This window comes from Entamoeba histolytica, genomic scaffold, assembly GCF_000208925.1.
Source record: "Entamoeba histolytica HM-1:IMSS scf_1104750517441 genomic scaffold, whole genome shotgun sequence".
NCBI classification, from domain to species: domain Eukaryota; phylum Evosea; order Mastigamoebida; family Endamoebidae; genus Entamoeba; species Entamoeba histolytica.
This window is the reverse complement of record NW_001915167.1, coordinates 1,601-15,202: the sequence shown is the minus strand read 5'-3', so window position 1 is coordinate 15,202 and position 13,602 is coordinate 1,601. Positions and strand designations below refer to the sequence as shown.

Below are 13,602 nucleotides of genomic sequence, written 5' to 3'. Positions count from 1 at the left end.
TATAAACAGTATGAAAAATGTCAAAGACAAATAAAGAAAATAAAGAAAATGATAAGAATAAAGAAATACAAAAGAATAATATGAAAAACTAGAAGGAGAGTGAATGAAATATTCTCATTTATTTATATGAAATGAAATACAAATTCAATATCTTTTTATTTTGATTTATTAATTTTTATTTATTTTTTGATATAAAAGAAGAACAAAGAATTGACATATCCACAATTGATTTAATGTTTAATGAAAAGTGTTTCTTTTTCTTAATTATCTTTCTTTTGTTTTATTATTTCTTGTTTATTCTCTTTTAATATAAAACATTTGAAAAACAGAAAGGAATAAAAAACAGAAAGGAATAAAAAACATGAAAATGAGAATGAAGTTGAATAGAAAAAAAAAGAGTAAATTATTTCATGTATTGTGAAATCCATTTAAATCCTTCTGGATATCCTTGTCGATTAACTATTGAACTCATAAAAACTTCAATTGGTCTAATTCCTTCACATGTAACATTTCCTTTTCCTGTGGTATGTGTTAATCCCATAGCTTCTCTTAATTGTGCTTCGGAAACTGCTCCTGGAATATCAATTTTATTTCCTAATATCAAAAATGGTGTGTTTTGTAACATTTCATCATTCAATAATGAATCTAATTCTTTCTTAGACTCTCCAAATCTTTCTGGTGCAGCACAATCAACAATATATATCACCGCATCGACTTCTGTACAATATGTTTTCCATACTTTTCTTGCTGGTGTATGTCCTCCTAAATCATATGTATTAAACTTGATATTCCCCATCACTAACTCTTCCATTGTTGGTTGTTGTGTTGGAATATGTTGTGACACTTTCCCATCTTTTAATAAATGTAATAATGTCGTTTTCCCTGCATTATCTAATCCTAAAAATAACATCTTCCCCGTTTTATATGCTAATCCTAAATCAGCTAATAAATTCCAAAACCATTCCCATATCCACATCTTCTTTCTTCTTTATTTTTGAGTTTCTTTTTTCTTTTCTTTTCTTTTTTGAGTTAAAAAACATCATCCATTCTCTAAAACATACAAATTTGAAAAAGGTTTAGAAAAGATACTATTTTATAATTATTTACTAAATTACTTTTATTTTATAAAATAATACAAAACATAACATCAGAATTGATATTCTTTTAATTTATTATTGTTATTATTAAAAGTTTTATATTTTATAGTTTAGTCTAACACAATTCTAATATTGACGTTAATTCCAATATAGGTAGTTGCAATGTTACAAGACATTATCTATTAAACACTTCCAAGAAACTACTTCTTTTATTGTCCGTTTATTATAATGTAATAAAATAAAAGTTCTATTTGATAGTAGTGTATAACTCAGTTATATTTTAATGAGTCTAAGAGAAAATAGCAGAATCTCCATTAATTTATTTATTTCATTTAAACAGATAAAATGTAATGACACTAAATACTTATGAAATACTATTCACAAAATGAAATTGACTCAATGAAAAGAATTGAACAAACTCGAAAAAAATTAAAAACTATTCAATACTTTTATGTCTTCAATCAACTCAGACTTTAATAAGAATGAAGTTATTTCTGGAATAATAGAATATTAATGGTAGAATGAAATTAGTTTATATTGCTTTTTTTTATTAAAAGAAATTCCATTTTGTTGACTGAATCAAAATACCTGTTGACGGTTTTAAATGTTATGATTCAGATAATCTGATAATTTCTTCATTGTTAACACATATTCTGTCATACCTATTTACAAAAATAAGTGCTATATCGTAGGTAAATTATTAAGTATTTGCCAATTTCAAAGAGGAATTATTTGAACGATTCCAGATAAATTTAATGTACAATATAATTTGTTAATGAAGGGTTATATACAATTTTAAATGTTATTATTCAATAAGCACTTAAATAATTTTTTTTTGTATTAAATTGAAGAAAATGTTTTTCACTGTTGTAAGAAAGAATTAAGGTAAAAAAATATTTTCTATGACAAATTTGCATGTCAGAAAATAAAAACCTTTCTTGTAAGCAATTCAAAAAGAGAGTAATTCCTACGTACTGTATTTTAAATACAATACTAATTAATAATCTATATAGTGAATTAGAAAGTAAGATATTTTTAGTCTATTTATTTCAACTCAGACATATTAATTAAGAATTTTATTTATTTGCTTTGTACTACAAACTTTGTTCAAACCACTAAGAGTACTTAATAATGATTAGTCAATAAATGACAATAAATTATTCTACTAATGAATGAATTTACTTATTACTCAGATAAAGTTTTAATGAATTATTTAATTACTAAATATAATGAAGGAAGTTATTCAATTAATGTAACTTATTTATTTTAATCAAAAATATTATATTAACTTATATCATAAAAGCAAAAATAGTCAATTTTGACTCTTTTTGATTTTATCCTTTATTATGAATAAAGTAATGATATTCTATCATTATATTAATTAAGAATATTTAAAATTTGATGAATGATTTTAAGAAAAACATAAAATATTTTCATTATCAATAATAGTGGTTTTTGATAACAAAAAGATCAAATTAGTTATATAGTTATATAATTATGGCTTTATTTAAATTCCATTCATCAAATTTTATTTTTTGTAATTAAAAAAGAAGTATTTTTAAACCAAAAATGAAAACTGTTATAATATTAAAAAATAATATAATTGTTAAGATATTTTATTGTTTTTTTTTGAAGTTTAATATATTTTTTGAAATACTTTAATATCATTTAAATTCAATTATCTGTTTTTTTTGTCTATGGGGAAATGGAATATATAAATATAATAAAATAAATTATTTTTAATTATTTATTTCTAAGGAAAATGACAAATAAAAATATCCAAAGTTATAACTTTTGAAAATAAAAACAAAAAGAACTTAAAATGTTCTTTTTATTAAATTCAAATGAATAAATCAAAATGGTTTTATGTAACTATTGGACTAATTTGTATTACTTGTTTATTTTTAATAGGAAGTTTTGTAGCATTTAGTTTTGGTGTGCCACGCCATACATATAATAAAGCAACTGGAAAAAGTATTTTAAATAAGTCTGAAGTAGTTTCATGTGGGGATATTGAAGCTCATTCTATTCGTTTAACTGTCAATGGATTTAATTATCAATGTGGATTTACAACCACAACAAGTGTAATAACTTATATGACTCTTGTAGTGATATTTATATGTGAATTAATAGCATTAGTACTTTATTTAAAGAGGAAAAAGTTACTTGTCCTTGTAGCGTTAGGTCCATCCTTATTAGTTCCTATTGGATTAATTATATTAACTTTTTTACAATCAAAAGATATTCATAGTGGATCATCTGCATGTCAAACTTATAAATCAAAATTTCAACAAGGAAGTTGTTCTTCATGGGTTTTCATTGCATCACCCATTATTAATTCTTTTGGGACATTAATAAGTGTTTGTTATTTATGTTTTAATTAAATAAGATAATAAAAGAAAAGAATTAACTAAGATGGATAGTTACTTCTTCCTGGTATTTTTATTTATAGTAGATGTATTAAAAAGAATAAAAAAAGTAAAGAAAATGATAATGAAATAAATCTTACTAAATCAAAAGTTGCTCCAGCATTACCTGAAAAAAATACAGAAAATGTCCAATTTAATGAGATAAGAACAGAAAACCAATCATTAATTTCAAATGACAGTTTATCTACTGATCAAAATCAAGAAGTTAATTTCTTTGCTATTCAAAATAGAGATAAATAAAATAATTTAAAAGAATGAGTATTTGAAATTAGTATTGGTTAATTTTTACTAGACAAAATACAATTGATTACACTTTGTAATAGTTATTTTGTGTTTACTTTATTTATTATCTGTCATTCGATGAATTATAATTTTACTTTGGTTACAATGTTTTATTGTTAATGGATTTTCTTCTTTTTTAATAGGAACAGAATTAAAAGAATCTGGTACAGAATATATTTGAGCTACAAATGAACGTGGAACATCAGTAGAAACTTTAGGAATAGAAGGTTTTGAAAATTGATGGTTAAATACTCTAATAAATTGTTTTGGTGTAATACTTCCATATTCAAAAGGATTATCAATAGTAATATTAGCTACATGTCCAGCTTGTAATAATGTGAAGAAAACATTGTAATATTCTGAATTAGTTAATTTTTTATTAATAATAACTTTATTTTCAAAAGCATCTGATAACATATCTTCAGGGTCTGCAGAAACTGAATGACCATAAACTTTAAAAGGAAATTCTCTTTCAGGAGGAGTCCATTCATAAAAATCTTTTGGTGTAATATCATTAATATTTTTAAAAGTAAAAAATGGATGATTTAATGCTTGGTTTGGTGTAAGTCTTTCTTTTGGATCATATACAAGTATTCTTTGAAGAAGATCAAGTAAACACTCTCGTATAATAAAATTATTTTCTTTCGTATTTAAACTTAATTTCATTGGGTTTTTCATAATAACATCATGAAGTGAAGAATAATATAAATAATTTTTATGAGGAGGTAATTTAATATTATTTTCCCATTCAAATTCAAACGATTCTTTTAGTCTATATTTGTTAGTCCTTTTAACTAATTTAAAATAACGATCAGCAATTTTTCCATTTTTAATAATTTCATCAGATGGCATTCCAAGCATTTCTACAAATCTTACAATTAAATCAAATTCACTATCAGCAGGAAATAAAGGTACTCCTAAAAATAATTCTGCAATAATACATCCAACTGACCACATATCAATTGCATTATTATATCTATTATTAAATACTACCTCCGGTGCTCTATAATGCCTTGATTGAATATAACTATACAACGTGTAATTTTCAAAACATGAACTACCAAGATCAATTAATTTTAACTCTCCATTTTCTGTCATCAAAATATTTTCTGGTTTAACATCACAATGAATAATTCCTGCTTTACTACAACATTCTACTGCCTCTAATAGTTGAATTAGTTTCTTTTGAATATCATTTAATTCTAATCCAATATGTCTTCTTTCTTTGGCATATTGATAAAGGTTTTGATTTAATAATTCAAATGAAATACAAAGATGATCACAATACATAAAATGATCATACATCTTAACTATTCTATCATTATTAGAGTCAAAATAAGTATTTAACATAGATAATGTAGCACATTCTAAAAGACCTTGTCTTAAATAAGCTTTCTTATTTTTTAATATTTTTAATGCACAAAACCTATTATTTATATGATCATAACATTTAAATACTTGACCAAATGTTCCTTGTCCTAACTTTTCTATTACTTCATACCTTGAAATAGTATAGGGGCTCATTGAAAATTCTTTTCCTTCAAATGAATTAAAAGTCCCTATTATATCATGTCTATATACAATTAATTCATTTCTTTCGTTATCTAACCCATAATTATGTCTTGCTTCAAATGGATTAGTTAAACAATTCTTTATATTTGTTGGATTTTCTCTCTTACACACATTGTAAGTTTCTTGAATTCTCGTAGTAAGAAATTTGGTTAGCGTTATACACATAGGGGGTAATTGTGGTTCAGTTGGGGTGTATTTGGTGAATGCTGATTCCATGAAACTTTCTTTACGAATTTTGAGTTTTTATTTGACTATATTTAAAAACCATATTTTAATAATAAATTTATTATAATTTAATGGTTTAGCAAAAATAAAAAAGAGAAATAACAAAAATTGAAAGAATTTATGTTACAAATAAAAACTCAGAAACAGGTAGTTTAAGTTAATGGAAGACGCACGAGCTATCTTAAAGAAAATTCAAACACCTATTCAACGAAATGTTAGTCGATGTGGATTAACAGGAGTTATATTTGGTCTTTGTTTAATGTTTATTGGATTAATATTATTAATAGTTTTATTATGTTGGCCTGAGACATTAGTATATTGGGAAAGAAATAAATGTTTTGCCATGCAATCATCTTTAGGAATTAGTTCAATTGATAGATACGTAAATGAACGATTAAGAGCTGTTATTATTGATACTAGAAGTTTTAACCCAACAAATCAAACGTATTTTAATGATTTTGTTCCTTTCTATACTAAAGCAATAAATCAAAAACTTGATGTATATATGGCTATGAATCCTGATAGCATTTCTAGTATTAACACTATCTATTCTTCATTTGAAATTAAAGGAGTTTTTGTTGATCAAAATAACTTAAAAAACCCAGAAGAAATAAGATATGTTTTTGATCAAGTAAATGAACATAAAGTTAAACGAAACAACCAATTTATTTCTGGTCTTATTACTGAGTTTGGTGGTATTGTTGATCGTTATTATTATGACTGTGCATTGTTTATGGTTCATTCAAAAATTTCATCTGAAGTACTTTCATTAACTCAACAAGAACTTAAAAAAGGAATAACACTAATTGGGTTCCGACTTTCAGATTTTAATAATGATATTACTCAAGTCTTTGATATAGCCAATTATGTAGATACTTTCTGTGATTCTAATGCTAACTTCTTTGGATATGTAATAATGTTTGATTAATGAATTATTCTAATAAATAATAATAAAATAAATTATAAATTATAGTAACTTAAATATTTTGTTTCATGTTTTGTTTTCTCTTAATTGAAGAAATCAAAAAATAAAATCCATTAAAGAACTATAAAAAACTATAAAAAAATATTAAAAAGTCTGAGTGAAAGATGGTATTATTAGAGAAAATAATGAGTTATGTTGATGGACAATCAGTTTATCAAGTAGAATTCAAATTAAAAAAATTAAATAATCTTTTAGTTGATGATTTGTATATTGAAATGGAATTAAAAAATAAACAAGAAGAAAGTATAGGAAAATATTCAACTAAACTAAAAGTATTTTCTAACACTGAAGGACTTTCAGTATTAAATTCTATAGAAAGCATTGAAAGAACTGGTAATGGTTATACAATTAAATTTTATTATAGTGGAATGTTTATGGAAGGATTAATGAGCGAAATAATTGATAATGTTGTTATCAATAAAACAAATGTTACAAACAATTATGAAGAAAAGATAGATGATATAGTAAATCAAATTAATGAATTAAGAAATCTTGTTCTAACTAAAAGAGGTATAAATCAATATACAGAGGTTAAAGAAAGTAATGAAAAAACAGAAGAAGTATTAAATCAAATGATTAAAAGAATAACTTCATTAGAAGAGCATATGAAAAGTTATGAAGGATTAGGAGAATTAATAAAAAGTAGTATTGTTAATATGGATAATAGAATGAATGAATTAGATAATCAATTAAAAGAAGTTAAATTAAAAGAACAACAACTAGGAGAAATTACAACCCAATCAAATTCTGATAAAGGACCTTCAGTTGATTGTGTTATAGAAGAAAAATTTAATAATTTTAATAAAGAAGTATCAAAGTTAAAGCAAGACATGTCTACAACACTAATTGAAAGCCAAAACAAACAACAAAAAATTATAGAAGAAATAACTTCATTAAAAAATTGGTCAACTCAAACTGATAACTTATTATTTAATATAAATCAAACAGTCAATGGTTTAATGGCTTCTCCTTCATCTAAAATTAGTAGACAAACAACAGAAATATTACAGTATGGAAGTGAATACACAAGTGAAGCTGGTGGTTCAAGAGGAAGTTCTTATAGAACTCCAACACTTGGCTCTGCACCAGATTCACCACGAAAAACACATACTGACAAAATAGGAGTTGTTACTTCATCAGGAAGTAAACTTGAAGAAGAACCTAAAAGAAAGAAATTACATCAAAAAAAATCAATATCTAAGACTATGAAAGATCTTAGCACTAGTGGGTCTTTTTCAAGTCTTTCTAGACATAAAACTAGTAATGATATTCATGGAATAGTTAGTCCAAGAGGTGATAATGATAGAGTGATTAGTATAATTGAAGAAACTAAAAAAAGAAAATCTACTAGTTCAATATCCTCAAAATCACCAAGACCTAAAGCAGTAATTGTTGATAAAGATAATTTAAAAGAAGAATTTGAAAAAAAGAAAATACAAAATCAGAAGAAAGAAGAAGGAACACAAACAAAAAATGATTTAATTTTTAAACAAATACGTGATGGTGAAATTATGCATATGATTTGTAATGAAGATGAAGATAAAGAAAGAATGGCTAAAGAATGGATAGAAGAAAATATTAAGAGTATTGATTTTTGGGAAAATTTTGATTCACAAAGACCAAAAGGTGTTTTTATTATTTGCAATAAAATCAGTGAAGGAAAACAAATGAAGAAAAGACTTGAAATGATGTTTGGAAAAATAAAAATTGGAATTTTAGGACTTGAAGAAATGAAAGAAGAGGGTAAAGAAGATGGATATATTGAAATTACAATTCAAGATAATAGAGTTGAAGATAAAGAAGATAAAATTAAAAATTTGGTTAAAGAATGGGATTAATCATTTCATTTATTTATTTTTGGGTTTAATGGTTATTAAAAATAGATTAGATAATTTTATTTTAATTAATTTGAATTTAGATACTACTTTCTTAGATCTTGTCATTAATTTCATGATCATTTAAAATTAAAACTAAAAAAGTATTTGAATAATATGGAAATGGAAGAAGATTTTTGGGGAGTTTTAAAGAGTCAAAATGAAGCATATCCAGATATTTTATTAAATAAAAATGTGGTTTGTTTCTTTTCTTTCTCCTTATTCAACAAAATAATAATAATAATAAATATAGACAAGAATCGGAAGAGGATATCAATCATTTCTTGAAACTAAAACAGTGATAAGTTTTAATCATTTTACCGTTAAAAAAGATTTCCCCTCTATTGGACATGTTTATCTTCTAGACTCTAGTACTAATGGTACTTTTATTAATCATAGTAGATGCAATGAGTCTAGTGAAATATATTGTTATGATGAAATTACTATGTGTCAGCCATTAAGTTCAGTTGCTATATCATATATGTTCATTGATAAAAGAGTTGAATTGGAAGATATGAAAAGCAGTGGAATCCAATATGATTATTTTATTGGAAGATATATTAATGGGAATGAACAATACATAAGGAGGGCATTAGTTAAAAAAGATTCTTTCCAAAAAGAGGAGTTACTTGTTAAAATAATAAGAAAAAAATTATTTCCAATTAATATGAAAGAAATTAATACACTTCAATCAATTGATTCTCCATACATAGTTAAGTTACTAAAAACAATAATTACAGATAACCATATATTTCTCATAACCCCATTTCTTAAGGGTGGAGCTTTATGTCATCGTTTATTTTATCAACCATTCAAAGCAAAAGACATTCAATTTATAATATACCAAATTCTTAAAGCAATTCAATATTTACAGAAAAAACATATTATTCATAGAAGAATTAGTCCTCAAACAATTATTTTTGAATCAGAAGATTCACTTTCATTGAAATTGGCTGATTTTAGTTTTAGTAGAAGAATAGATGAAACAAGACTTGCATCTACTTATTGTGACTCTGATTATTTAATTGCTCCAGAAATTATACAATCAGTTGTAAATAAAAAACCTTATTATGCAGAAAGGGTTGATATATGGAGTACTGGTGTTATAATGTATATGATGGCTCATAATAAATATCCAAACGTATTAAAAAATTATCCATTTATTAACACAACAGAATCAATAATTCAAGAAGGTTTACCATCAAACCCAACTGAATTTGAAATGTGCCAAGATGATTTAATAAATAAAATGATGTTCATTGATCCATTTCAAAGGCCATCTGCTGAACAATGTTTTAGTCATCCTTATTTTACTAAATTTCAGTTCAATTAAGTAATATTCATGTTTCATTTTTTTTTAGAAACAACAATAAAGAAAATATAATTATATAAATTGCAAATAACAATAAAGTATTATATAATTCTAATCATTTAGAAGAAGTACATTTTTCAAATACATATATAAATGAAAATACTTTCCAACATAAGTTGAGACTAATATTAAGAATAATATAATATAGATTTGCTTGATACAAACAATGTAATGATTTACGTTGAAAATAGTTACAAGCATCATAAAAATGTTGTTAGATGAAATTGAACAGTGTTATTTCAAAACTACTATTTGAAACAAAAATTATCTTTTTTATCAAACAAGAATAAAATATAAATACAAATAAGATTAAACATTAACAAATTAAAAATACTATATTCTTCTCAAATTATCTTTATAAAAGATAACTTTAATCATCAATAAAAAGTCATTTAAAAAATAACTCTTGACATTTATTTTCCATAGATATTTGAAACAATTAATATATATTTAATTCTTCTAATAGTTTTTTGAGACAAATGTATTTCAATTAATATCATATCTTTACGTATATGAAATAAATTAATAATATAAGATGTTATATATGTATTTTATGTTTTCGTTTATTAATTCTAAATATAAGTGTTTCAACATTATTTTTATCACCATTTAAAACAAATTAATAACAACAAATATTTATAGGCATGCAAATATACTTTCAACAAAACAAGATATTCTTTCCAACTTCACTTTGCTGTAACTTAATACGTTTATAATGAGTTTAATTATTCTGTTCCATACATCTTATTTGAGTTATTTATATATAATCTTGTTTTATGTCTATAACTCTTTTTAAAACTATAAATAATTAAATATACCATTACTAATATTTAATCAAACATACCCCATACACATTTATTATCCATTTAATTCACTTAATTCTAACATTGCTCCTTCACTTATTAAATTTTATGTTTTCTATTATCTTCTAATTTTCTTCTTCAATTGTGGATATTTATCAAAATAAATTATTGTTAATTACTTCTAAAATTCTATGACAGAGTATAACTTCAAAAATAAATATGACTATTAGTATATGTGTCTATTCTTCTATCTTAACTTATATTTTTTTCAATACAATGAATAGTACTACTGCTATATTTATTGCTTAACACTCATAAGACTATAATATAAATAAATAACTATTTTTCATCTAAAAAGGTGCTTTCTCTGTAATAAACAATAAAACAAACAAGAACTTCTAATTCATTTAGTAAATCAAACAAATATTAATTATGTCTCATTAGATTTGTATATTTTTTTTATTTTATTTTTCATTTATTATTAATACTTCAATAAATAATAAGAAAGAATAAACTAAATTAAAGAAGATTAGGGAGAATGTCAATAATTGAGACATGCCATCCTAATCCCTTAGAATAAACCAAATGAGTTGCCAAAGATGTTGCAATGATTGCCTTCATGTGCATCTGTGGAATACGAGTCATTAACTGTTCTTTATATGGATTTAAGCATTCTGGAATATACTTTATATAAATATTTAAATACTTCTTGTTGCTTGTATCAAATAAATTTAATGGTGCTAAAAATTCTTGAATACAATCAGTGTATTTATTAATTCTTCTACTTATCTCTTCACTGATGCTGACTAAACTAGAGTTGTATTTTGCATCATAGGCTTGAAGCATACAATTTCCTTCTCCTTGAGCAATATCAACAAGACGTTTAAGTATTTCTTTTGCATACTGTTTCTTAATGGCAATGAACTGATCATCATCAAGTGCTAATCCACCTAATATTTCGTATGATGATGAAACAACACCACATTTATTTGCAGATGAATCTTTAAATATTAAAACACCACTTTTTTCTAAAACATCTCTTGCTTTTGATGTAAGATATAAGTTGGCTCCTTCAACAATCATTTTAGCAGTTGCTTTACCATTAACTAAGAAATTTTGGATATTATTCTCATTCAAAGTATATGGCCTACCACCACATGGACAAAAAACATCAACAACATTCTGATGAACAGTAGTTTCATATAGCTTCATTCCTTTATTAGCTTCAATCCAATTTTCTTCAACCTTGCCATTCTTTTTATTATATATTTTAAATTGTTCAACAAAAGATTGATACGTTCTCCTTTGGTCAATTCGAATCATATACCCATCATCATGTAATTTTTCAGTGTTAAAGTATTGGAGAGCCTTTCCTTTTAAGAATAATTGGTCTAATTCATCAATATCAATTCCTTGATTATCTAAAATAGCACAAACAGAAGATGAAATTGAAGTGATTCTACATCGTTCTGTATGTTCTTTCTTAACTAAATGAATTAAATTACCAGCAACATCACCATTTGGTCCACCTGTAATTTTCATAGTATAATTATTTAATTTAAGATAATCTAGTCCCAATTTAACATATTCAAATACTCCAATAGAGGTTACTCCATACTCTTTATGATTAATACCAGTTTCTTCTTTTCCACTAATAAATGCACCCTTTGCAAAATAATCCATTCTTTTAGATTCATTGGCAAGCCATTCAATCATACAATCATGCATATTTTCATCTGGACCAAGATAAATGTATTCTGGGTGTTTATAATAATCAACAATATTTCTTTCTTTGATAGTTCCATCTTTATTAGCAACAATAAGTGTTAAAAAGGTATTTAAGAAACATTTTTGCATTGAATATAAATATTCATTTTTTGCTTTATCTTCGTAGTCTTTTATAATTTCTTCAATATCACCTGAATACCCCTCAAGAATTAACTTCTTCTTTATAATTTCAATATCATTTTTGATATTATTTGGATACAAGAAAATAATTCCTTTTGACCCTCCTTCTGGAATATCTTTATTCTTTTTTTGTTGCGTATAGGCTAAATTGTAACATTCTCCAAACATATTTGTCTTTTGGAATAATGCGGTTTCCATATCTTTATTAATAACTGTTCTCAATCCTCCTCTTGCTAAATCTCTAAATCTAATCTGAAATCCAAAGAAATTTTTGTTATAAATGAAAAAAATACCAAATGGTAACTCTGGGTATTTTGTGGTTCTATCAAATTCAGGAATTTGGTCAAGGAAATGAGGATTTAAACGGAACCCAATAGCCAATTTATCAATACAGAAGAAATTGGTTTTTAATATATGTTCAACTAATGAAACAATAAACCTAAGTATAATTTTTCTTCTTTTGTCATGTTTATATTTTCCTGAGTCAATATTTTCAATAGCTTCCTTAGCCAAAGCAATTTTCTCATTATAAATATCTTCACGAATATTTTTTGGATTAAATTTATTATAAAAAGCATCACATATCAATTTACTAATAGCAGCATGAAAACAAATGGCTTCTTGAATATATCTTTCAGTAAACATTGTTTCATTGATTTCACATAAAAATTGTTCTGCTAAAACACTTAACGCTAGTAATAAACTACATTTTGAAACAGAAAGGTAATGTGTTTCAACTAAATCTTTTCCAATTTGGTCATAATTTCCCATCTCTCTTAAACTTATAAACTCTCTAAGGAAAGACTCCCTCTTTAACTCCTTTCCTAGTTGTTCCCCTTCAAGAACTATTTCACCAACAAGAGTTCTATTAACACTTGCAATATTTCTAATATTAATAGAAGATTCATTAATACTAATCTCTCTCAGTTTACAAACTAATGCAATTTTATATAAGAATTCCTTTAAATCTACATTTTTCCATGCAAAAATTAACTTCCATTTAGTATCAGTAATTTTTTTAATTTCATACTGTGCATGTTCAGTGTCTTTTGTTT

At 24.6% G+C, this 13,602-nt stretch overlaps 7 protein-coding genes across 7 annotated transcripts; 4 read left to right on the top strand and 3 right to left on the bottom strand.

Moving 5' to 3' along the window:
* Positions 1 to 403: 403 nt before the first annotated feature.
* EHI_075210 (GTP-binding protein) lies at positions 404 to 976 on the bottom strand (the record flags this gene model as incomplete). The annotated part of the gene is made up of 1 exon (XM_649007.1): positions 404 to 976. One exon carries the CDS (start codon positions 974 to 976, stop codon positions 404 to 406), a length of 573 nt encoding a protein of 190 aa, XP_654099.1.
* Positions 977 to 2,941: 1,965 nt separating this feature from the next.
* EHI_075200 (uncharacterized protein) lies at positions 2,942 to 3,766 on the top strand (the record flags this gene model as incomplete). Its single annotated transcript, XM_001914123.1, has 2 exons — positions 2,942 to 3,457; positions 3,521 to 3,766. The coding sequence occupies 2 exons, from the start codon at positions 2,942 to 2,944 to the stop codon at positions 3,764 to 3,766; spliced, it is 762 nt and encodes a 253-aa protein (XP_001914158.1).
* Positions 3,767 to 3,865: 99 nt separating this feature from the next.
* EHI_075190 (protein kinase, putative) lies at positions 3,866 to 5,596 on the bottom strand (the record flags this gene model as incomplete). The annotated part of the gene is made up of 1 exon (XM_643776.1): positions 3,866 to 5,596. One exon carries the CDS (start codon positions 5,594 to 5,596, stop codon positions 3,866 to 3,868), a length of 1,731 nt encoding a protein of 576 aa, XP_648868.1.
* A 169-nt stretch (positions 5,597 to 5,765) lies between these two features.
* Positions 5,766 to 6,533, top strand: EHI_075180 (uncharacterized protein; the record flags this gene model as incomplete). Its single annotated transcript, XM_643775.1, has 1 exon — positions 5,766 to 6,533. One exon carries the CDS (start codon positions 5,766 to 5,768, stop codon positions 6,531 to 6,533), a length of 768 nt encoding a protein of 255 aa, XP_648867.1.
* A 182-nt stretch (positions 6,534 to 6,715) lies between these two features.
* Positions 6,716 to 8,428, top strand: EHI_075170 (uncharacterized protein; the record flags this gene model as incomplete). The annotated part of the gene is made up of 1 exon (XM_643774.2): positions 6,716 to 8,428. One exon carries the CDS (start codon positions 6,716 to 6,718, stop codon positions 8,426 to 8,428), a length of 1,713 nt encoding a protein of 570 aa, XP_648866.2.
* Positions 8,429 to 8,581: 153 nt separating this feature from the next.
* EHI_075160 (protein kinase, putative) lies at positions 8,582 to 9,797 on the top strand (the record flags this gene model as incomplete). The annotated part of the gene is made up of 2 exons (XM_643773.1): positions 8,582 to 8,662; positions 8,718 to 9,797. 2 exons carry the CDS (start codon positions 8,582 to 8,584, stop codon positions 9,795 to 9,797), a joined length of 1,161 nt encoding a protein of 386 aa, XP_648865.1.
* Positions 9,798 to 11,158: 1,361 nt separating this feature from the next.
* EHI_075150 (NAD-specific glutamate dehydrogenase, putative) lies at positions 11,159 to 13,318 on the bottom strand (the record flags this gene model as incomplete). Its single annotated transcript, XM_643772.2, has 1 exon — positions 11,159 to 13,318. The coding sequence occupies one exon, from the start codon at positions 13,316 to 13,318 to the stop codon at positions 11,159 to 11,161; it is 2,160 nt and encodes a 719-aa protein (XP_648864.2).
* Positions 13,319 to 13,602: the final 284 nt, after the last annotated feature.